Source organism: Arvicanthis niloticus, chromosome 2 (genome assembly GCF_011762505.2).
Source record: "Arvicanthis niloticus isolate mArvNil1 chromosome 2, mArvNil1.pat.X, whole genome shotgun sequence".
Classification (NCBI taxonomy): domain Eukaryota; kingdom Metazoa; phylum Chordata; class Mammalia; order Rodentia; family Muridae; genus Arvicanthis; species Arvicanthis niloticus.
Window position 1 is genome coordinate 75,141,096 of NC_047659.1, and position 22,933 is coordinate 75,164,028.

Here is a 22,933-nt window from a genome sequence, read left to right on the forward strand (position 1 = left end):
GAGAGAGAGAGAGAGAGAGAGAGAGAGAGAGAGAGAGAGAGAGAGAGAGAGGAGAGAGAGAAAGGAGAGAGAGAGGAGAGAGAGAGGAGAGAGAGAGGAGAGAGAGGAGAGAGAGAGGAGAGAGAGAAAGGAGAGAGGAGAGAGAGAGGAGAGAGAGAGAGAGGAGAGAGAGAGAGAGAGAGAGAGAGAGAGAGAGAGAGAGAGAGAGAGAGAGAGAGAGAAACACTAGAGGAGAGAGAGATTATGGCCTTCCTCACATCGCGCTCGCCCTCCGGGAAGCACATTAATATTAATCTAGACGAATGATTGAATGTCTGGGATTTATTCGGCCCCTGCGAAGAAGGACCCGCAGCTGGGTCGTGGTCCCTTCAGGCCACACGAGTGTTTCTGCAGCTCAGATTCAGTAGGACTCCCCATCCCAGAAGTGGTAGGATGAGAGTGGGTGTGCCGGCCTGTGTGATGTGAGCCGGAGCAGATGTCCAGGGAGTAATGGGGAGCGCCAAGGCTTCTCCAAGGATTGGGGACGGAGGGGCATCCCGGGTCTCAGAGCTTGGCCCAGCACAGGGTGACCTGGGGCCACTCGGACTCGAGAGGAGACAATAGCGACTCCTTAGACCCTGGGATCCTGCCACTGGCTGTCCAAAGCGTTCCCGGACTACCGGCGAGCCTCTCTCTCTCCCTCTCTTTTTTTGGCTAATTTATGGCTGGAGGCTGGTGGGGGAGGGACAACAGAAGAGGGACAGCGTCTAAAGATGGGGGCAGGGGCGACGGTTAAAGAAGTCGCCCCAGGCTGCGGCGCGGGTGATGTCAGCTCTGGACAAAAATAGAGAGGGATCGCCTGCAAATCCCCAGCTCCGGCGGGGCTAAACCTTGCAATCCTTCTTCGGCGGCGCCGAGCCAGGGCGCAGCGGCCTCCACCGCCTCTCCCGGCGCGCACACACCAGCACACGCGCACGCACGCACACACTCCCCCGCACTCACACTCCCGGTCTTCTCCCATCCTGCTCGGTGCGCGCCACTCGCGGCATCCGTCTGCCCCGCGGCGAAGCACACACACACAGGTGGCGGCTGGGACGCGGGGAGCGTGTTCCTGTAGCCCTGTGGCCAGCGCGACCTCGCAGGAGCCGGTGTAGGATCCCCTCAGCGGCCCTCGGAGCGCTGGCCGCGAGCCGCTCACGGGAACGCGGACAGCGCGCGGTGGAAAGCCGGGACGTGGATTAGCGCCCGTAGCAGCCTCCTGCGCGCGCCGAGGCGCTAAAGGGCTTACCCAGAAGGGGGGTGCGAGGGCGGAGAGAGGCTGCCCGTTAAATACCGCTCCCCGCCGCACTCCGGGCTCACCCAGCTCGCCGCCACTGTCGCCAGACCGTCCCCGGGAGGAGGGGGCGTTCCCCACACCATGGCATCAACGGAGGGGTGAGAGCTTTTCTGGGTACCTGTGGGGAAGCGGGAGCCGCGTGCGGGGTGGTGCTGCAGTATCCCAGATAAGGACGGAGAGCTGTGACCCTGGACCTCTGAAACCTTAGCAGAGCGCCCGCTAGGCTGGAGGTGATGGGGAAGGGGTCTGGTTTCTTTGGTAGACTAGCTGTTCTTTGAAGACCCGGAAGGCAGAGGATTGGATCTAATGAAAGGGGTGAAAAAGTGTGAAAAGAAACCGTGGAGGTTACTTCAGAGATTTAAAGACAATAAAGGATTGTCCATGGAACCTGCAGGAAACACTGCCTGGGTTGCAAGGTGGGGACTACTTGGAATGAATGAGCCGGGACCAGAACCGGGGCGGGGCGAAGAGAAGCGCACAAGCCTTGAATGCTAGCTTTGAGCGCGCGCTAGTGGGGGGCGAGGGCAAGCCCCCAGCTCAAGAGACTTTTGCCTTTGGATGTTGGAATCTCCCTGGCTAGCTGCAGGGAAGGGTGGAAGAGATTTGGGTGCTTCCCGAGAGGAGGGGAGAAAACCTGTAGCTTGGAGCAAGACAAGAGTTTCCAAACTCTATCTGAACTATCAGTGGCTTTTTTATTTTGCCTGTGGCCTTGGAGTCAACCGTTGCCTCTTGAGGCTGCAATTGGCATGATGATCGCTTCTGTGGTAGAAGGATAACTGTATTTAGCAAGGGGAGCATGGGGGATGCAAGAGTCCCTTGAATACTCATTCCAAGGCATCCTGGTCCTGTCTCTCAAAAACACTTTTTAGGCTTTCTGGAGCCTAGAACAGAATAAAAAGAATAATTGGGGACCCCAGCTTTTGGGTTATTTCACAAATGACACTAGCTGCTTTCTAGAGATCAGTGGACCCACATGTGACCTCAAAAGCAAGAATCGGGGGCTTCTCGGGAGTACATATTTGAGTCCTTGGTTCTGGCATTTTCTGGAGCATGTTTAATAGAAATCAAACTCCACCAACTTTCGGTGAGGTGGTGGGTGGAGATCTCTAAGCAGGAGTGGAGAGATGGTGTTTAAAAGCCAGACTTCGAGATTCCAACCTCAGACAAAGAAAATGCTTCTAAATGTGCCCATCTGCATCCAAGAGATAGAACCCATCCATCTATTTCTCTCACCCCCCGAATCTTTCCAAAGGTGCCTAGCATCTTATCTAACATAAAATTTCTTCAAGTTGCCTTATTTACCAGTGTGGACCTTTGGAGTAGTTAACTTATCCAAAAAGGTGTGCTTGTGTGCAAGGAAAGCAGTATTGTGTGCCCAAACACATCTCTAAAATTACGTGTTAGAAACCCATATGACTTAATGTCAGCACTCTTCTGTGTTTGATTTTAAAGGCTTTCATCTTAGAACAGGTATAAAGGTTATACCTGGCTATCCCTTCCAGAATTACTTCTGCCTTCAGAGTCTCAGTTGGAAAATACCTTTGAAAAATATTGTCTTCCAAATGCTGCAACCAACTTACTGTCTATTCTGATGGCCAGAGGAGACAAGAGAGGACAACAAACCTCCCCAAACTCAGTGTGCTGCTTTTTACCCTCTTCCTAAGTGAGAGCTGCCAAATGGTTTGACATTCAAAGTAAAGCAGATGCGATTTTCAGGGCCAAAATAATTTCTAGTCCAGCTACTGCCATCTTTGCGCATGGTGCAAGGATAGGAAATGACTGTTGAAGGAACTTGTATTTAAGAGATGAAAGAATTGGAAGAAAAATCTGAAAACTGGGAAGCAAATGTAGAAAAATATATTATTTAAGAGCAGTAATCAGCTGGAAATATTGTCGAACCCTTCTTTTCTCCCAGAAGCCTTTGCAGTCTCTGTTGGGTAGAATGCACCTGCTAGGCTCTCTGGTGGAGATAAAGAGGCACAAATAGCCTTGGAGAGGGCTTTCTGAAGACTGTCTCAGTGGAGACTGTTAGGACTAAATTGTTCTCCTGGGTTGGTGAGATCTGTTGTCCCCTTCTGATATCTTTGGGTAATGCACCTTGTAAAGAAAATTCAGGAAACATCCCCAGGATGGTCTCTTTTGTTAGCCTTTGTCTTCTAACAATATTAAAGCCATTTTATTTGTCTGAAATGTACATTACTTAGAAGGATACCGAAATAGCAATGCAATTACATGCTTTCGGTTTATACATGTTCAGCTCAACTGAGCTCCAGGATGCTGGGGAAATGGGGTGGTATATTAAACCAATCGATCTGGTGAATGTTTATTTGGTGTTCACATTGCCACCAACAGCATATGCTAATTACTCCCTTTTATAGACTTATTAGAGGCAACAGATACATGTGTTCAGCACGCTTTTCAAAGCTCATTTGTATATTTTTACATTCACTTCTTTCAACAGCTCCATGAGGTAAGTGATCCAATGAAATAGACAGACTTGAAAGCTCAAAACTGTGTACAATAAAATGTCATCTTTCCAGGATGATTCTGGGATTTGGCATAGCTTTGGGGTATCATCTGGAAATGTCAGTTGTCAGTAATGAGCGTGTGAGCCATGGCTGGTGCCTATTGCCAGCTTTTTGGGAAAAAATATATATAGTGGCCTTTTAGAATATTTTCATACCTTCTGCATTCGATCTTTGCCATCTTAGAGCATAACCACCACCGTTCAGTTATCTGAAGTTTCTGATTGTGTTTCATTGGGAATATCAGCATGGCTTTTGTAAAACTCAGCAGTGGCTCTCAGTTTCAGTTTCCAGGTTCCAGGTTCTGAGAAGTGTTTTCCTATAAAAGTAAGGTTCAATTTGATAGCTGAATGAATTTTTGTTGTTGCTGCTGCTGCTGCTGCTGCTGCTGCTGCTGCTGCTGCTGCTGCTGAGTCCTGGGCATGACTGGAATCACTGAGATGGTGGCTTTATGTTCCTGACCCAAATTGGAAAGAGATTATAAGTCGCTGGTGACAGGCAGGGTAGTGTCTGTTATTGTCGGGGTCACAGTGGAGTGGCCACATGCTGAAGAGTCAACCATTTTAGAAATATGTTTCTAGGGGCTGGGAATGGCCAGGTCTCCACATTCATCAGAGACTTCTGGCAATCTGTCTTCTGATCAGCTCCCAGGAGCCAAGGGGTCAGGCTGCGCCAATCAGGAAGGCTTGGATTTCGGTCTGACTTAGAGAGCAAGTGAAACTGAAAACTGCTGACAGCAAAAATGCCCTGCCAAGGGAGACCCCTGGATTTATGATTCCCAGAGCATGACAATAAACATAGCATTTGCATTACCCGCCCACCCCTCCCTCCAAGAATGAAATTGAAGGGAGGAGGAAGATGCGCTCGTAGAGTGGGCTTATTACAGGGTGAGTGGAGGGCAGGGGGCTAGAAGGACTTGCATATTGCATGCCTCGGGCTCCGCTGGAATTCATTTCCTGTTCTCAAGAATACAGAAATTGTCTTCCTTGGATAAAATGGACATGAGCAGAGCTATGATGAAGCCGGTCCATGTTTACCAAGGCAGTCTCTTGAGAGCAGTTGAAAGCTTAATTCTCCAGAAATAATTTCTAAATCCAAATGAGACTTGTGAAGTAGACATGGCAGCTCATTTACAAACCAAACGGTGGGTGTGAGCACCTTGTTTCTCCCTCCCGTTGAATGAAGGAGAGGTGCCCTCTCCTTTGACTTCTACATTTAGTGATGTGCGAGACCTGGCAGGGTCCTTCAGAGGTGAGACCCTGGCCACACAAGCAAGCAGTGCTCCAGCAGTGCTGAGTCAGTGTGCCAGAGGGCCTTCCGTTCCAGATATGCTCTCGGCTTCTTCACAGTTCGAAGCTCAGCACAGGCTAATTTCTTGACAATTCCCTATGCACTTTCCCTCATAGTTGTATCAGTGTAAAGACTCCAAGTTTTCTCCCTTTAAAGGCAAACTAAATTGGTTTCTAGAGTGAATTGTTTCTCTCACTGGATTGCCTCGCCTCTTGGAATGAATTGAATCGCCATTTCAATCGACGGCTACCATTATTTTAATCTAATGAAACACGGATCACTTAAAATCTCCCATCCTTAGTAGGCAAGAGCACAGTTCTCAAGATTAAAAAATCGTATTTAGGTTTGCGTTTCGAGAACTTGTCTTCACGGTCTGAACAATACATCTGACCAATGTCAGGCAGTGCCTGCTTGCTTACAGTTGTCCCTTCCCTGCCCTTAACAGCTTGTTGGGGGTGGGCGGGAGATTCGGGGAGGGCAGAAGGCATGCTTCACAGAAAGGGTTTGGAATCCAGATTACAGCAAATCTCTTTATTTACCAGGGTTGTGGGATTGCTCTCCCCTCCCTCTGCCTGCCCTTCACCCTGCAGCTTTAAAAGCGCCAAGTCCTTAGAATAAATTAATTAGGGGGAGTGTTTAAAAATATCTCATGGCTCTGTCTCCACGTGCTTTGTTATTGATTGGAGGCAGATGGGCTGCATATTTGTCGGCAGAAGAGAAAAGAACTGATAACTCACTATCAACCTGTCTGGTTTGCTTCATATAACATCAGAGAAGACAATGGGCCCCAGTCAATGAAAGAGGGTCTAAATCTTTTAAAGGGCATACCTTTCCCCATAGTATTTTGTTGCATTTTCAAGATTATTTCTCAAAGGCATTGATGTTTTTCTTATTTTCTTTCTTTGTTTACTTAATGCTTCACTTAGACAAGCAGATGCAGTAGCTGTCTGCTGACCTGTCATCTGGAGTTCTCAGTGATGTCGCCAGCTGCCTTGGATTATAGACTCACTGAGCAAAGACTGGCCTTTGAAAAGAGAAGGAAGGGAATGAACTCCACTTGGGCAGCTGGACTTGATCTGTGTCAACCTCAGTCCCCTCTAGGATGGATGGTGGCGAGGATCTTACAGGAAGTCCCCAGGGACAAAGATGTAGATATTGTCTCTGTGCAGCACATATATTAAAGGATTCATTTAAATGGCTGGCAGGACTTTCTTTTGTTACATCAGTCAGGACGACCATCTGTCGTTCACTGTCCCTAATCTGGCATGGGAATTTGAATCCTGAGTTCCCATTCCTGGTCCCCTGCCCCTGCTTTCTCCCAGGATCATAGAACTGGAGACAGAGTCAGAATCTTTATCTGTCTTGGCTTTGGTTTTTGTGTAGCCTTGAAAATGAGGTGCTGGACACTACAGACCATGTGTGGCCTAGAAATGTGTTCTTATTTCGGATCTCAGAGGATTTTGAAAATTATTTACCTACTTGGAAAATAATTTCCAATGCTGAACTTTTCTTTTTTTTTTCTTTTCTTTTTGTTTTATTTTATGTGTTTGAGTGCTTTGCCTGCAGGTATGTCGGCGCTAAATTCATGTGTGGCATTCATGGAGACCAGAAGAGAGTGTCAAAGCCCTTGGAACTGTAGTTACAGCTGGTTGTGAGTTGCTGTGTAGGTGTTTGGAATCAAACCTGGGTCTTCTGGAGGAGCAGCCAGCTCTCTTAATGGTTGAGCCATCTCTCTAGTCCCAAATACCCAACTTTAGCTTCTCTCTAGAAAATTAGAAATCTGGTGACAAAGAACTCACTTTTCTTCTTTAATACTTTATCATGTGATTACGAGCCAGTGTCTTGTGTGTGGGTGTATGTAGGTATGGATTCATACATGTATGAGTGTGCGTTTGGTACTACAGATTTCATCTGATAGGCAAGGATTCTACCTTTGAACTACATCCATTCTCTCTTGTCACATCTGCTCCACCTCACCCCACCCCTTGCCCCAGTGTTCAGACAAGGTTTCTGTAAGGTGTTCAGGCTGGCCTTGAACTCACTCTCAGCTTAGGCAGGCCTTGGACTTGCTATCCCTCCTGTCTTAGCCTCTTGAGAAGCTAGGATTACAGGCTTGTGCTATCTACCAGGCCCAACAGTTTTAACAACTTTTAAAGTAACTTAATTCTTAATATATGATGCAGCATTACTATTCATCCAGTTTTTTTTAGAAATAGCATCTGTGGCATAAAATAATTTAGTAATTGACCCCAAATGATCTTAAATTCAGGGGTTGTGGAGTCATGGAGCCATGCCCTTAACTAGTGGGCCACTTTCTCTCCGTGGCAGTGGTCAGCTGGAGATGAGGACTGATGGAACCCTGAAACAGAACATGTGCCATTCAGGTTGGGCACAGCTTTTGGGAGGCCATGACACCCATATTCTATGAACACCCCCATTCCTCAGCCTCTGAGGCAGCAACCGAGAGAGCAAGCTTGGTACTGCATTGTTCTGTTGATTAAGTGCTTTTCCAGTTCCAGCTTGCCAGGCTTTGTCAGAATGCTATGTAATTTGAGAAAATATAAATAATTTATTTGTTCTTATTTTATGTGTACAAATGCCTGCCTGTTTACATGTATGTATCACAATGTGTTTGGTGCCCACAGAAGTGAGATGAGGGCTTTTGATCCCCTGGAACTGGAAATAGAGATGGTGTAAGTAATTGTGTAAATGCAAGATACAGAACTCAGGTTCATTGCAAGAACAGAAACTTCTAAGCTAGTGGTTCTCAACCCTGTGGGTCACGACCTATTTGGTAAACCTTTATCTCCAAAAAATATTTATGTTACGATTCATAACAATATCAAAATTACAGTTATAATGTAGCAACAAAAATAATTTTATGGTTGAGGGCCACCACAACATAAAGAAACTGCATTGGGAAGGTTGAGAACCACTGAGCCATCTCCGCAGTCCCTACTTTTCTTTTTAACTTGTAGTCATTCCTTCTCCTAACCTCTTCCTGTTGTTTTCTTTAACTTTGCCCTGAGTTGCACTTAATAGGGCTCCTCCATAATTATTGATTCCTACAAAGCTAATGGCTGTGTCACATCTCTACACAGTGACTTAGAACAGCCCTAGGATGATCACGTGGGCTGATGGCTGAGCTCTGCTTCTGTGCTTCTTTGTGGCAAATGTAGCTGAGCCTTCAGGAGTCATCAAATGTGGTTAACTCAGGGCAGTGACTTAACTTGCCTGTTTATTTTGCTATAGGGCAGACAGTGATAACCTCAGGGCGCCTTCTGAATTGGCAAGATTTGGATCTGTGTGACGGAATTTTAAGATTTACTTTTATTTATCTGTATTTGTGTCTGTTTGGGCATCTGACCATGTGGAAGGAAGCCAGAAGAGGGCATTGGGTTCCCTGGAGAGGGAGTTACCAGCTGTTGTGAGCCACCCAGCATAGGTACTAGGATCTGAATTCTGGTCCTCTGAAAGAACAAGTGCTATACTCATTATGCCATCTGTCTAGCCCCCAGTTTGCTGATCACCCAACAGGGGGCAGTAAAGAGCAGTAAATGTCCATGGAAATGTGACTCCCCTAGGAAGCCCTTCCATCCTTAGGAAATCCCAGGTCCCATAGCACAACACACACACACACACACACACACACACACACACACACACACACACACACAGAGTCTGATAGTAATGAGATAATTGTCATATACTAAAGTGTTGGAAGATGTCAACTTCACATGACTGCATGTCTATGACTTAACTTAATCTTTGAAAAGCTCATAATATTATGCTCGTTTTATATATAGAGAGACACTGAACCTTAGAAATCTTGATTAAATGCTGTTACTGGGTTCCTAGCCCCCCCTCCACCCTTTGTCATCTAGCTGTAGTATTTTCTACATTTTACAATTATCCCACATTTCCTTCAACCTTAATAAACCTTCCTTCCTTTTCTCTTTCATTCCTGTGAGTGCATGTCCCTGGTCATTTTGATAAGAGAAAGCAAGTGCTCCTGGAGAAACAAGATTATGACAAAAGTCACAGGCTATGCCAAAGAAGGAAAGAAATTAGCTTATCTCCAAATGAGGATGCTTCAGAGAAAATGGCACTGTAAAACGACGTCAGAGGAAGTTTAGGTAATGGAGAGCTATTGTCATGTCCCAGTTTGTAGACATCAAACCGGAGGAATTTCTAACGGGAGTAGCCGTGCTGAGGGGAGATAAGGAAGAAGGACCCATGAAGGAAGGGCAGCATCCCCTATTAAGTACCAGAGGAAGTGAGCCTTCTAAACCTTAGTAATCATTTGTTTGCTTGTTTTTATCTCAGTCTTTACTTAAATGGCCAGTTGGGATTTGATGGCCAGATTGTATAGAAAAGTGGGTGGAGCCATTCTAAATGAAGTACTTGCTTAGGGCTGAAATGGATGGGCATCAGCTGACGGCACACATTTCAGATGTCCCATAGGGACAGACGACTCTGGAGATGGCTGCAACTCTTGTTTATATTTATATGCAACATGGGTTCTAGAAAACAAATGTCAAGAATAAACGTTGGACTAACTTCTGAGAATGAATTTGAGAGAGACAGAATGAAAGACCGAATCTCATTCCCAGTGTCTTCTTGGAATTCAAAGGCATCCATTAGCCAACATTTTTTTTTTTTTAAATCATTGCAGAGTCATAAAACTGAGCTAACCATCGATTTTAAGATCATGACCATAAGCACTTCAGACGCGATCGGGTGTGCTCAGGGTGGTGTGCTCATAGGTCAGATGCAGGCATTTCAGATAAAGAGCTGATCACTCTGGAGTTTACCTGAGCTAGACCGTAAGTTTGGATTCCCCCCCCCCCCCCCACAGGCCAAGATGTATTGAGTTAAGAACTTTGGTGCTGGTGGGTCGCAGGGAACTTAGTCTGAGCTGAGGCTGACATGTGTGAAGCTTATTGGATGTCTGTGGGGTGGGAGTAAAGGAAGCATGGAGGGACAGAAGGAGAGAAGGAAACTCAGCGAAGGCCTCAGCCCACTTCAGGATGAGCTGGAGTGAGGAAGGCACTTCCAGCTGCTCCCTGATTGAGGAAAGATACATTTGTGTTTTCTATTCTTACAAATACCAGCCATTCATCTGGGACAGGGACACAGCTCTAGATGGATAAATGTAATGTTTCAGAAGAAGCCATAGCCAAGAGTTGTCAGTTTGGTTCTCCTAACAATGAAGCTAATGAATCTTTCTTTTTTTGAAGCTGAAAGTCTGGGCATGTGGATAGCGAGCTACAAGTAGCCATTTTCTTTCTCATGTAAGTGTTTGAGAAAGAGAGATATGGCCATTATAGCTGCCTTCAGCCTGAGTTCTGAGGTAGACAACGGCCTCCCCATTGCTGTCTTTTGTAGCAAAAAGATACAAAACTTCAGGAAGATAGGATGAATAAATTCAAAGGTGTGTGTGTGTGTGTGTGTGTGTGTGTGTGTGTGTGTATGTATGCGTGTTGTTCCAAACGTGATGTTAGGTGTGTTTCTTAGTTGCTTTCTGCCTTATATATTAAAATAGGGTTTCTTCACCTGAACCCAGAACTAACATTTTCGCCTAGTTTAGATAGCCAGTTTATCCCAAGGATCCCCTGGCTAGGCCTACTGAGTGCTGGGTTTACAGATAGCTGCCACACCTGCTCTGCTCTTCATCTATACGTGTGCTGGGAGTCCAGAGTCCTGTCCCCATGCTTGTATGGCAAACACTTCATCTGCTATGCCATCTCCCTTGTTCAAGTTTCCAGATCACAACACAGGGACCATAGCTAACAGCATTGTATTGTATATTTAAAAACTGCTGGGACTGTAATCTAAGAGTTTGTTGTCACTGCAAAACAAATGAGCAAAAAACATGAAAGGAAATAGATGAGCTAGTTAGCTCAAATTAGTCATTTGATGGTATATATATGGTCATAACCATCACTGTAACACGAAAGTACATAGAACTAGTTGTCAATTACAATTACAGGTAAGCCAATCAGTTCATCAGGCCTTAAAAGGAAGGTGTGATAGGGAGAAAATAGAAGGGGAAACAGGGAAGATTAGAAATTTTTATCTTTCTTAGTTTTAGCTACAACCCACAGAGCTGTTATCAGCTCAAGTCCTTCTGAGGAAGCCTAGCCCAGTGAGAAGAAGCAATCTGAAATGTCGTAGAGAAGGAAATCAACTCTGGTTACATTTGTCTGTCTCCTGTCTGGCATGGTGAATTTGATGAGGTGAGCCAGAGACAATGCATCATGAGGCCAGAGTATAACTGCTGTTGATACTTGCAGGCTTGACAGCAGCTGTTTCTCTATTCCTACTAGTGGTATCTCTGGATGCCTTACCCTGGGGAAAGTGAGCAATAAACTGGACGAGCCCTTTCTGGAGCATCTGCTGTGCTGTTCTGGTGAGCCAGGTCAGGCACTTTGTCAGCATCTGCAAAGCCCCTTGTGCATTTTCTCCTCTGCTCCACTGGTGGAGATGAAGATGTGTTCTGAGATAGAAGCACTCTTTTGTATGCAAGCCAAGTCTTTGAGATGATACCTCAGTGGGTGTCACTTCGTTTTTCTTATGTCCCTTGGCTCTGTTCGAGTCCATGACACTGGTGGTCACTGTGTTTGTGTTTTTAGCAGTATAGCTCAGTTCAAGGGGCTCAACTGCAGGGCAACGGATAGTAAAACAGGCTAGTCAGTTTCATTAGAAATTTCTCTCCTTTCTTTAAACACCTACTATTTGCCATAGAAAATAGGTATAATGCATATTCTCAGTATTTGAGGAAAGAGGTCATGGGTTATATTTAATATACATGGGTTAGATTTAGATATAATTTAATATACTTGGCTTATAGGAATAATGTATAGATCTGAAGGACTTGGTAGCCACTGTCAAACATTGTTTTTAACAAATATTTTACCATTCCTCCCATAAGACAAAATATGAGCACTCTTAAAAAATTATTTTATAGACTGGCATAAAGGCAAAGCATATCTCCAGCTCCGACCTTATTTTCTTGAAATCCTCTTCTTGTTTGAAACATTTTTTTCTATGTGTGTATAAACATATTAATCTTAATATAAAAATTGGGTTATTCTATACAGACTATTACAGCTAGTCGTTTATTTACCCAACACTTCAGGTGTATAAGTTTGTGGTATGTATGTATATCTAAGCATGCTTATGTGTAGTATAAGTACATGTAAAACATATTCCAATTCCTAATAATAAATCACAGTGTGGTTATCTAGTTATCAATTTAACTAGCCCCTTTTAGACATGTAGGTCATTACTGAGTGTCTACTGATTATACTAATGTTGATGGGATCTGGGTGAATGGAAGCATGAGGCAGGGTCACTGAGACCACTGAGAAGACACGATCGATCATTTAGGTGGACAAGCTGAGAAGACTGTGGGAAGAATAAGGACACGAGGTGAATGTTCTGGGGGTTGTCATGACTACTTGATGACCAGGTGTCTACAGATGTTTATGTATGTGGGACACCAGGCAGAGAAGCTCAGGTGGGCATCCAAGTCTTTCTGGAGTGATACTGTAATGGTAGAGGTAACAAACAAATTCTCACTGGTCATGAAACAAGGAAAGAATGGATCGAGGAAGGATCCCAGGGAGCGGTCATAAGTTGCCGATGAGTGTAATTAAAATGGTGACATGCAGAGACCAAGGAGGGAGATCAGAAGGGACCAGTGTCTCAGAGTGGCTGACAGTGTTGCCTGTTAGAGACATACTGAATTGCAATTTCTGCCAAGTGGTCATTAGATGAATCAGTTTTGAGGTTATCCTTGCCAGACCAGAACCAGTGAAGTGATTCCTGTCGTGCTGCTGGTGTAGATTGTGAATGGGTAGAGCAAAAATGAATGAAAGGTTTTTTTTAGGGTTTATTTTTACTCATGTGCATATATGTGTTTTACAGGGGTGTGCACGAGTGTGTTCAGGTGCCCCCAGAAGAGGTCATTGGGTCCCCTGGAGGTCAAGTTACAAGTGGTTGTGTGCTGCCAGACACGGGTGCTGGGCACTGAACTTGGATCTGCAAGTTTATCGAATGCTCTTAACCTGTGAGACATCTCTCCACCTTGAAGTTATTATTATAATCATTATTTTGAGTGGCAATCAAGAAGAGGATGTGGATAGGGAATTTGATACGCAGGGCACAGTTGCATCTTGGATTCTTTGAGCTTGAGGGTATGAGAATGTATGTTTATATACTGAGGGAAATGCTGGGTCAGTGAAGGCATTCAGATTAATCTTTGTGGAAGATTATGTTGAAGCAAAGAGTTAGAACTGAAATCAGCTCACTGCTTGCTTTGGGCTTTCTGTAGGGGAGAGCAGGATGTCTCTGAGAATTCTTGGTTGAGACTTCCTACAGCATGCTTAGCCAATCCTACGGCATAGTGTCTTAGTTAGGGCTTCTATTGCTGTGGCAAAACACCATGACCAAAAAGCAAGTTGGGGAGGAAAGGGTTTATTTGGCTTATACTTCCACATCACTGTTAGTCATCAAAGGAAGTCAGGACAGGAACTCAGACAAGGCAGGAACCTGGAGGCAAGAGCTGATGCAGAGGCCATGGAGGAGCCCTGCTTACTGGCTTACTCCTTATAGTTTAGTCAGCTTGCTTTCTGATAAAACCCAGGACCACCAGCCCAGGGATGCCACCAGCCACACTGGGCTGGGACATCCTCCATTAATCACTAATTAGGACAGTGACTTTCAGCTGGATCTTATGGAAGCATCTTCTCAATTGATGTTCCCTCCTTTCAGATAACTGTAGCTTGTGTCAAGTTGACATAAGACTAGCCAGCACATACCAGAAGGATGACTCACAGTGGAGAAGAAGCGAAACACTATCTGCCTAAGTGCCCAAATTCATGTAGTCAATCAATGATTTGAAGATGTAGGCAACCAATTTCTCTTGCCTCTGTAGCATCATTGTCAGAGGCCTGGGTAGAGCATCCTTATTGACCAGTGATTGACATTTTCTTCTATGCTCACCCTTACAAGTCTTCTTATATCTCCTTAGCTAGAGTAGTCCTTTTTCTCCCCTTAGACCCAGGTCATTATGTCACATCTGTATAGAAGACTTTCTTGGACTTAGTGGTGTGTGTGCATGTGTGCGTGTGTGTGTGTGTGTGCGTGTGTGTGTGTGTGTATGCATGTGTGTGTGTGTGTGTGTGTGTGTGTGTGTGGGTGGTATATGCACATGTGAATACTTACATCCCTTTATGTGCACATGGAGACCGGAAGTTAGCATCAGACATCTTCCCCCACCACTCTTGACCTTATTTTTTGAGGCAGAGTGTCTCATTGAACATAAAGCTTTCCAGTTAGCTAGATTGCTTGCCCAGCAAGTCCCAGGATCCTCCTGTCTCTTCTCCTCTGTGCATCTAAGTGGCAGAGTTGCAGACATATGCTGCTACACTTAGGTCTGTATGTGGATGCTGGGGCTCTGTGATCTCTCTGGTCCTCATGCTTCTAGAGCAAGAAGTTCAATCACTGAGCTATCTCCCCACCTCCTGACTTCAATCTTATTTCTGTCACTTTTTGAGATCTACATTCTCTTTGGATTCTTTCTGGAACATTTCCATATCATTGTCCCCTTGATACCTTCAGAAGAACGTTATTCTTTCAGGTCTTTTTCTAACCCTAGACTGACAGATCTCGTGGCCGACTTGGTGTTCCTACTTGTTTAATGCATGGGTGCATGGGGATGAATGTATTGCAATAGAACTGTGGATATTTTCCGTGTAGACTCACCCCTAACTCCTTTCAAGGCCTGTGCTTCCCCACACACTCCGTCCCCATCTCAGCCAACAGTCTTGCCACAGTACTGAAGTCAGAAATGCAAGCTTTGTCCCTGGCTTTTTCTTTCCTCTCAGCTTTGATCTGCCAGCTTACCAGGCATGTCCTTCTCTCCAAATGGTTTCTTAAGCCTCCCCAATTCTTTCCATTGCCACAGGGATGACTTTAGCCCAGGCAACAGCCATTGTTTTTTTGGAGGCTGCATAGATTCCAACCTTTCAGATCTTCCCATGCCTGCATCTTGCCTACCCATTTTCCTTCCAAGACCATTTATTTCCATTGCTCCCCTACCATTCCATAGCTAGTTAGTGACTTCTTTCAGAACATTCTTTGATGCTCAGCTTCCTAGAGGGGCTTTCCCTCCCCCTCCCTACTCTCTGGGGAGTAATAATATTAATTAATAATATTATTATTGCAGATTTTATACTTTGATTCTATTTTCATTTCAAAACCTGAAGACTTGGATTTTAATCTAGCAGGATTTTACTATTTGTGTCAACCATGAGGGATGCCACAGCAGCTAAGGACTGCCCTCGGAGGCTCATACGTTGGCTGTTCGTCCTGTGGATGGTTCCTGGAGTAACAAGGGCAATAAGCAATGAGTAATAAGGCTCTCCCTTTCTCAGTTCTACCTCAGTCCTTATATTTTCCTCCTTCATGGCAGCAATTACAGCTTTCACATGTCTTAATTATTTATCTTCTTCTTTCTGTGGCTCTCATATCAAGGACCAGTTGATTTTTGCAAAAATCCTATGTTAGGATTAACACAGCGCACTTAGCAACCATACATAAGTAAATAGGTGGTTCTGTCAGTCTGGGGAAGACAGGGATAGATTCTTAAGAGGGTGACATCTGAGATTCTTCCAGAGAGGCTGTCCGGCTATGCTTTGTTCAGACCTATCTTAGCACTTCATTAGATCAGATGGTGCCAAGTGTTTTCTGGTCTGCCTGCTCACTGTCCCTCAGATCTCTCTGAGGATCAGGACTATCTTAATTTATTTTCACTTCCTCTTATTATCTTTATCCCGGGGAATGTTGGTGTAATTGAATTGTCTACTTTGGGAAAGAGACTCACAAGGGCGTAGAAGGGAGAGAAGAAATAGGCTTAAGCCAGTGATAGGGCCAGTATTGGGAAGATGTGTCTTTTTGTTCCTTAGGAGGTGATCATTTTTATAGGATGCTGGTGGTCAATGAAATATCCCTGCCCAGAAGCTGATAAGTAGCCTTCTTATGGCTAAGAGTTAGCAGGGTTCAAGTAGGCTACAGAGCCATCCTTTGGGCCGCAGCTCATCTCCTGAAGCCAAAAATAGATTTGCCATGGTCAGTTGTGTCCCTGCTCTACTGCCTGGGAAAGACTAGAAATTCCTCTCTCTGCATGTCTTTCAGAACACGGTGGATTCTGGTCAGATGCGCATCCTTGAGCCCTTGTCTTTCCTGAGACTGCCTGTCTCCCTTCAGAATCTTGTCTTTTCTCTTTCCTTCCTCTTTGCAAAGGGAAACAAGAAGCTGGGATGAATTAGACATTCAGATACAAAGATGGGATCTGAGTCAAAGTTGGTATTTAAATTGCATCAGTGAATAAAACCTGGGGCTTGACAGTTTAACTACTTATCGGGCTGATTTAGAAGAAGAACAGTTACCAGAAGCTGCCAGTTCTGTGGCTAAACTGTTGCTTTTGATTACTAAGGAGCTTCTCTTAGAACATTTAATCATTCCCAATGGAGTCCCCCTTACTGTGCCTTTCTGCTGGTAGAGAAATGATGAAGTATGTGTTTTTGCTGCTAACCCAAAGAAGAATGTTTCACACACACACACACACACACACACACACACGCACGCACGCACACACGCACGCATGCACGCACGCACACGTACAGGCACAGGCACAGGCACACGCACACGCACACGCACACGCACACACACACACATTTTTCCTCTGGAATAGAGTTCTTTGCTTTACTTTTCTGGTACTTGGCTGTGTTTGGTGGTATTTGTTGTGTTCTCTTGGGATAAGGGGGTGAAAACCACTCCAGGAACTGTCGACAGGATGAACAGCCAGCATGGGAGCCTCCTAGGGAAGTCCTTACCTGCTGTGGCCTCCCTCATGGTTGAGAGGGTACACAAATAGTAAAACCCTGCTAGATTCAAATCCAAGTCTGCAGGTTTTGAAATGAAAATAGAATCAAAGTATAAATTCTGCGTTTTCTAGTTTCCTCTGATACAGAGGCCATTGTAAGTTCCAAGAACCAGGTATGCACCCACAAACTGTCTTCCTACTTTGGAAGACTCTTCATGCATTTCTAGGCAAACCAGTACCCAGGACATCCACCATTGTTCCACAAACAGGCCCAACCACAGCAGGGGGCGCTGTGGGGCTGCATGGCCACAGGCGGGGCAATGGGATTTTCCTGCCACTCTGAAGCAAGAGCCAGAGGGCAAATTGTTCTTTCTCAGTCCAGCACCAGCTGACCCCTGGATTTTAAAGAAGAAAAGCCCTGATACTTTGATTTTCATACATTCCAAGTTACCCTGAGTTGTCAAATCAGCCAGAGATCCAGAGTCTTGGGGGGGGGGGGGCTACAGCCAACTGATAACCTTCAGGCTGGGAGGGAGTTGGCAGCCTTGGTTTTTGTTGCCCATTTTGGCCCTAGATCCTCTTTCTCATTTTGTCCTCACCCTCCTGGATTCTCCTCAGCAAAGTTCAAGAAAGATCCTTGGTTCCGGATTCAGGTATGTGCGAGATGTTTCTGTCTGGGGTATTGACAAACTGATTTAAGGTGAAAGGACAATTGTGTAATAGAACAGGAGTCTGCTCTGGGGCTGAACGGAAAGGTACTTGAGGAAATAAAGAACATTTGAAAGCTTGGAGGAGCCCCAGAATAAATAGTTCAAGAACGGAGGCATGAAAGCAGATATTCTTTTCAAAATGACTAACTAGGCACTCCAGAGGGCTAGCTTGTGTTTCAAGCCAGTTGGCAATCAGATTAAAGTAGGCATGGAAACACTGTTTTAGTTAAAGGATTCTCTCCCTTAGGAGTCAGGGTCCATATGTCCTCTAAAGGGCTTTTTCCTTTGCCTGTGGCTAAGCTACGAAGGCAAGCCAGTGAGGGGGCGACTTGCCCACATTCTGAAAGCAGGAAAGTCATTGTTCTGCCCCCAGATGCAGCTTGAATGTCTCACCGAAGGCATTCCAAGTGAAGCTTTGGGATCCTTCTTCCATTGGCTCTCGGGATGTTTGTTGAATGGGTAAATGAGTGAGCGTCTCTGGAGAGGAAGCTTGTTAGAGGAGTCTATCACAAGAACTTCAGATTTCTCCATCAAGAACATCTCGGATTACTTGGGAACAAACAGAAAGGATCAGAGAAGCAGGGCCAGCCAGCTTCACGGGCATGTGCTGTAGTGTTTGGCTGAACCTTTGCATTACAAGTGGCTTCAAACTTGTCATTTTGCTCTGTATCCCACACTTCATGTGTCCATTTCAGGAAGTCACACAGGACCAAGCTTATATGCAATCTTCCTCACGGTGACCGTGAACAGGCTAAACGATGAGAATAGACCTTGAGAACACCTTCCACTTTACTGTATGCTAGAGTATTCGACGATGAAATACTTTGCACAAAAGAGCTTCTAGCAGCCAGCATTGCACACAGTTATGAGGAGGTTTTAATCCCTACCCAAGGAAAACCTCCTGTCTCTTCACTCATTAGCTTAAGACTTCAGGAAAATTAATGAGGGCCAGGTGTCATTTTTCTTTTAAGTAGGATCAATGCCACCTACTCAACAGGGTTCGGCATGAAAGGTATATGTGAAGCAGTCTGGGCACAGTGCCTAGGATATGGACATCTTCCAGTAATGGTAACTGTCATTGTTCTTGGAATTGTACTCTCTGGTTACCTGTAGCCTGCTGTGCTTAGCTTGGGTTTTTCACCAGCCTCCTGACTTTCCAGATTACTTGATAACATATGGTCTGCACCCACAAGTATGTTTGCTTCATCTTTTTCATAAAGCTATTGGTGATAAGATTAGAAAAGCCGGCCCAGGTGTGTTTGATGGTGTGAGTGGTGTGTTTGCACTTGTGGGCTGCCAGAAGATTTCCCCCTCCCCTATGCTTTCAACTCCCCACTTGTTTTTAACTATTGCACACCATATTCCAAATATACAGTTTCTTTTCCAACACTAGGAGGGAATTCTATAGATAGTTTCATCCTAATACCACATACTGAGAAGTTAGTATCCAAGTTAGAGGCCTCCATTACCTTAGATGCTATAAATCTAGGTGAATCCCAAGCCCCTACTTATGGTTCATAACTAGAACAGGTCAGAGGATGGACAGAACTCATATTAGTTTTATGGTAAAGGGTACAATTATGAACAGCCATAGAAAGACGCATAGGCCAGGTACAGAGCAGGGTGCATAGTTTCCTGACCTTTGGGGGTATACCCTCCCACACCTTAGTTCACTAACATAAAACCTCTTGCATCCCCTCTTAGGGAAGTTTAGCTGTGTAGGTACCTTTGGCTGAATCATAGACCCTTGGTGGGACTAACCACCTGTTCCCACCCATGGGGAACTTGGGGTGGGGTGGTGATGAAACTTCCAATCCTGGATCTTTCTAGTGAACAGCCATACCTGAAACTATCCAGGAGACTGTCGACTACCTGTTATCTCATTAGCATACACAGAGACACTTAGCAGGTCCAGAGTAGGAGCACTCCAATGGGATTTTAGGATTGTGTGCCAGGAACCCAAGACAAAGACCAATTTTTTTTCATTATGTAGACTCTCCATAATATCAGAGTCTCTTCAAGCAAGGAGTTCTTTATTCCTCATCCATCTGTTTGTTTATCCATCCATCCATCTATCCATCCATCCATCCATCCATCCATCCATCCATCCATCCCCCAGCCAGTAATCCTTATGAGTGGGAATATGGTGCTGAAGGGACCACTGCTGCCACAGTACAGCCACCATCACCTAACCACTGTCATCATGCCTTAAGATCCAGCCCTGCTCCTCCCCCAGACACCTCATTGCCTCCTGTGATGGCTGTCCAGATTTTGTACTGGAGTCTTTGGTAGAGACATCTACATAACAGAGTCAGGTGAAGACTTGGAAAAATAAGTCTTTAGGATAAACAGAGGAAAGAGGTCAGTTAGCTTCAGTGTCTGGGTAGGTCAAAGGCAAGGTGATTGGACTGGGTAGTTGAAAGTACTTATACTTCCCCTTGTGATTTAGGAAGTGTCTGTAGGAAGTATGCGTCTGTTAAAGGTCAGCTGTTGACTTTCTTAGGGATAAAAGGAGACTAAACTGGTCAGATGGCAGGATGAGGGGTAGGAGAAAGGAGGAGAGGAAACATAAGGACACACTAAAGGCAAATGTGGGTGGGTCTGCCCTTTCTACACGGTAGGAACAGATTGCAAGTCAAACATTTTTATTTTGGAAGCAACTTCTAGGTTGATGGAAATACACTTGCATAAATCGTGTGTCTCCAAGAACAACAAGGTGTTCCAGCTACAGGCAGATGCTGCAGGCCTAGTGAGATGTCCCTCCCAGCCATGATGTTGCTGGGTGACTCTTCTGAAAGACCCCCTTACACTCATAGGGCTGAGAGTTGAATAAATAAAGTGGTTTCTGCCTCCTTCTGTGTAAGAGAAGACTGCCTCAATTCAGCACTCCTGAGGTGAGGTGGAGCTGGGGAGATGACTCAATCAGTAGAGTATCTGCCTTGCCCAAGGACCCAGCATCTTTGTCAAAAGCTGGGAGTAGTAGTGTATCCTTGTAATTCTGGAGTTAGAGAGACAGAGTCATGAGGATCTCCACTGGTCAACCAGCTTAGCATATTTGGTGAGTTCCAGGCCAGTGAGAGAAATACCATTTTAGTAAATAAGGTGGGTAGTGCCTAAGGGATGACACTGGAGGTTGTCCTCTGGCCTACATACACACACACACACACACACACACACACACACACACACACACACACACAGAGGGGATTAGGTAATTCACATCACCTCTGAGATAGTTAGACAGTGATTTACTAATGCCGATTTACTGATTTACTAATACAAGTTAAACTGGAGATCTCCAAACATCTATTGGAACAGCCTTTGTTAACAGAATGTGGTGATGCTGTAGACTAAGCAGTAGGCCTTTGGAAATGGAATGCTTGCTGTGGCTGACACTTTTGAGTCTAGGTTATGCTTCATTGGACCGGCACATCATCTTCCAGTTTCAACCTTTCCAAAATTTAAGAGTGTTCAGTGCATGTGGAAGTAGGAAGTGGATGCCAAATTGTCTTATATACTCTTAGGGATAATACAGCATTTCTAATGGTTGTCAACATGGACTCAGAGTGTTCCAGAACATTTGGCCTGCCTCTTCATTATCCTGAAGTTCAAGGATAAAGGAAAGGCTAGTGTTTTCATCCTCAATCGACCTGGCTGCTGGACCAAACAGCTTTCACAATATGCCTTCTGAGTTTTGAAGATCGGGAAAAGAAGAAGATGAGGTTCTTCTATGTCTTAATATATTTAGGCTGCGTTCACAAGTTTCCATAAAGTGGGTGGCTAATGAATAATAGAAATTTTCTGTGTTTATGGAGGCTGGGAAGTCCAAGGTCAAGGTGGGGGCAGATTTAGGGTCTGGTAAGGCAGATGACATTTCTTACCTATGTCACAGGAAAGGGAGGATGCATGTTTTTATTAGGGTGCTGATCCTACTCCCAGAGGCTTCATCCTTGTGACTTCACCACTGCTCAGTGACCCAGTACCTAATACTATCTCTTAGGAGATTGGGATTTCAACATGTGGACTTTAGAGGGATGCACTCACAAAATCACAGAAACATTCCCAAAGTTTCCAGCAGTGGTGCAGAAAGACCATAAGCCTCCTTTCTTTCTGTCTAGTAAACACACTTCCTCAGATTCCTTACCTGGCCCATTGTGCCCTTTCTTCTCCTTTCCTGTGAGGGTGAGGATGGGGCCTCCCCCTAGGCCGGATGTCGGCTCCTTCTGATCATCTTATCCTAGTCACAGAGTGAGATGAGAAAGTTCAAGTTCCCTTTGTTTCCCTGACCCTTTGCTTCCCAGCCTCACACATATAGGTATGATGCCAATGTACAGATTCTATTAAAGATAAATAAAATAACATAATAACAGTAACTATAAACATAGCTGTTTTCAGAGTTTAAAACGAAACAACTTGGAAGCTTTTTATGGGTGGTCTCCTGAGAGAGAACTCAATATGAGTGCCTGGCTTGAGCCCTGTTCTCCTCACAGGACACCCCTCTCCTCTGGCCTTTCCAAGAGGAGCTGCCATGACATGTAACATGATCCCAGTGTCCTAACTGCTCAGGAACAGTCCATATTTGTTCAGCTTGGGCTGCTCTAGAAGTCAGGGCTAATCACTGTGAGGGATGCAGCCAGAAGCACAGGCTGACTCTGCATACCGTGAGAGCTTCTCACGGGAACCATCACTTCGCACATGGTGCCAGGTTCTCAGGGCGGTCGGTGGTCCTTAGGGGCAGGGTACCTTCAAAGCCCACAAAGGTAAGGAATATTTTTCTCAGACAATGTGACTTCCATCTGAGTTACTTGGGCATCATAAAAAAGACCCATGTTTTTGAGCAAAGCCCTTTCCTCCTTTACCAATGACTTCTTAATGTAATAGAATTGAAACACAGTATTGGGGCTCTCCAAGCCCAGGGTCAAATGGCTGTGGTCACTCCTAATAGACTGATGCAATCTCCAGATTTCAATTTACTTGGTTTTCCATCTGCTCTTGGCCAATGGCTTGGTAACCTTGCAGCATCTATGGAATTAAGGGAAGGTGAGACTACAGGATGCACTCTGCAGGAACAAGCAGGAATCTGCCCATCTGGTCAGTTATTGCTGAATCACACAGACATTTTAAATAGGACAAAGTTTACAATCTTTGAGCTGAAGTTAGGTTTTATTGTTATTGTTTTCAGCCAGGAGAATTCAATTAG

General features: G+C 45.0%; 1 protein-coding gene across 1 annotated transcript in view; it reads left to right on the forward strand.

Moving 5' to 3' along the window:
* Positions 1 to 721: 721 nt before the first annotated feature.
* Slc1a2 (solute carrier family 1 member 2) overlaps positions 722 to 22,933 on the forward strand; it is a 130,697-nt gene continuing 108,485 nt past the window's right edge. The window contains exon 1 of the mRNA XM_034494460.2: positions 722 to 1,413. Within this exon, the coding sequence (XP_034350351.1) occupies positions 1,397 to 1,413 (17 nt within the window). The 5' untranslated portion in view covers positions 722 to 1,396. The remainder of the gene's footprint in view (positions 1,414 to 22,933) is intronic.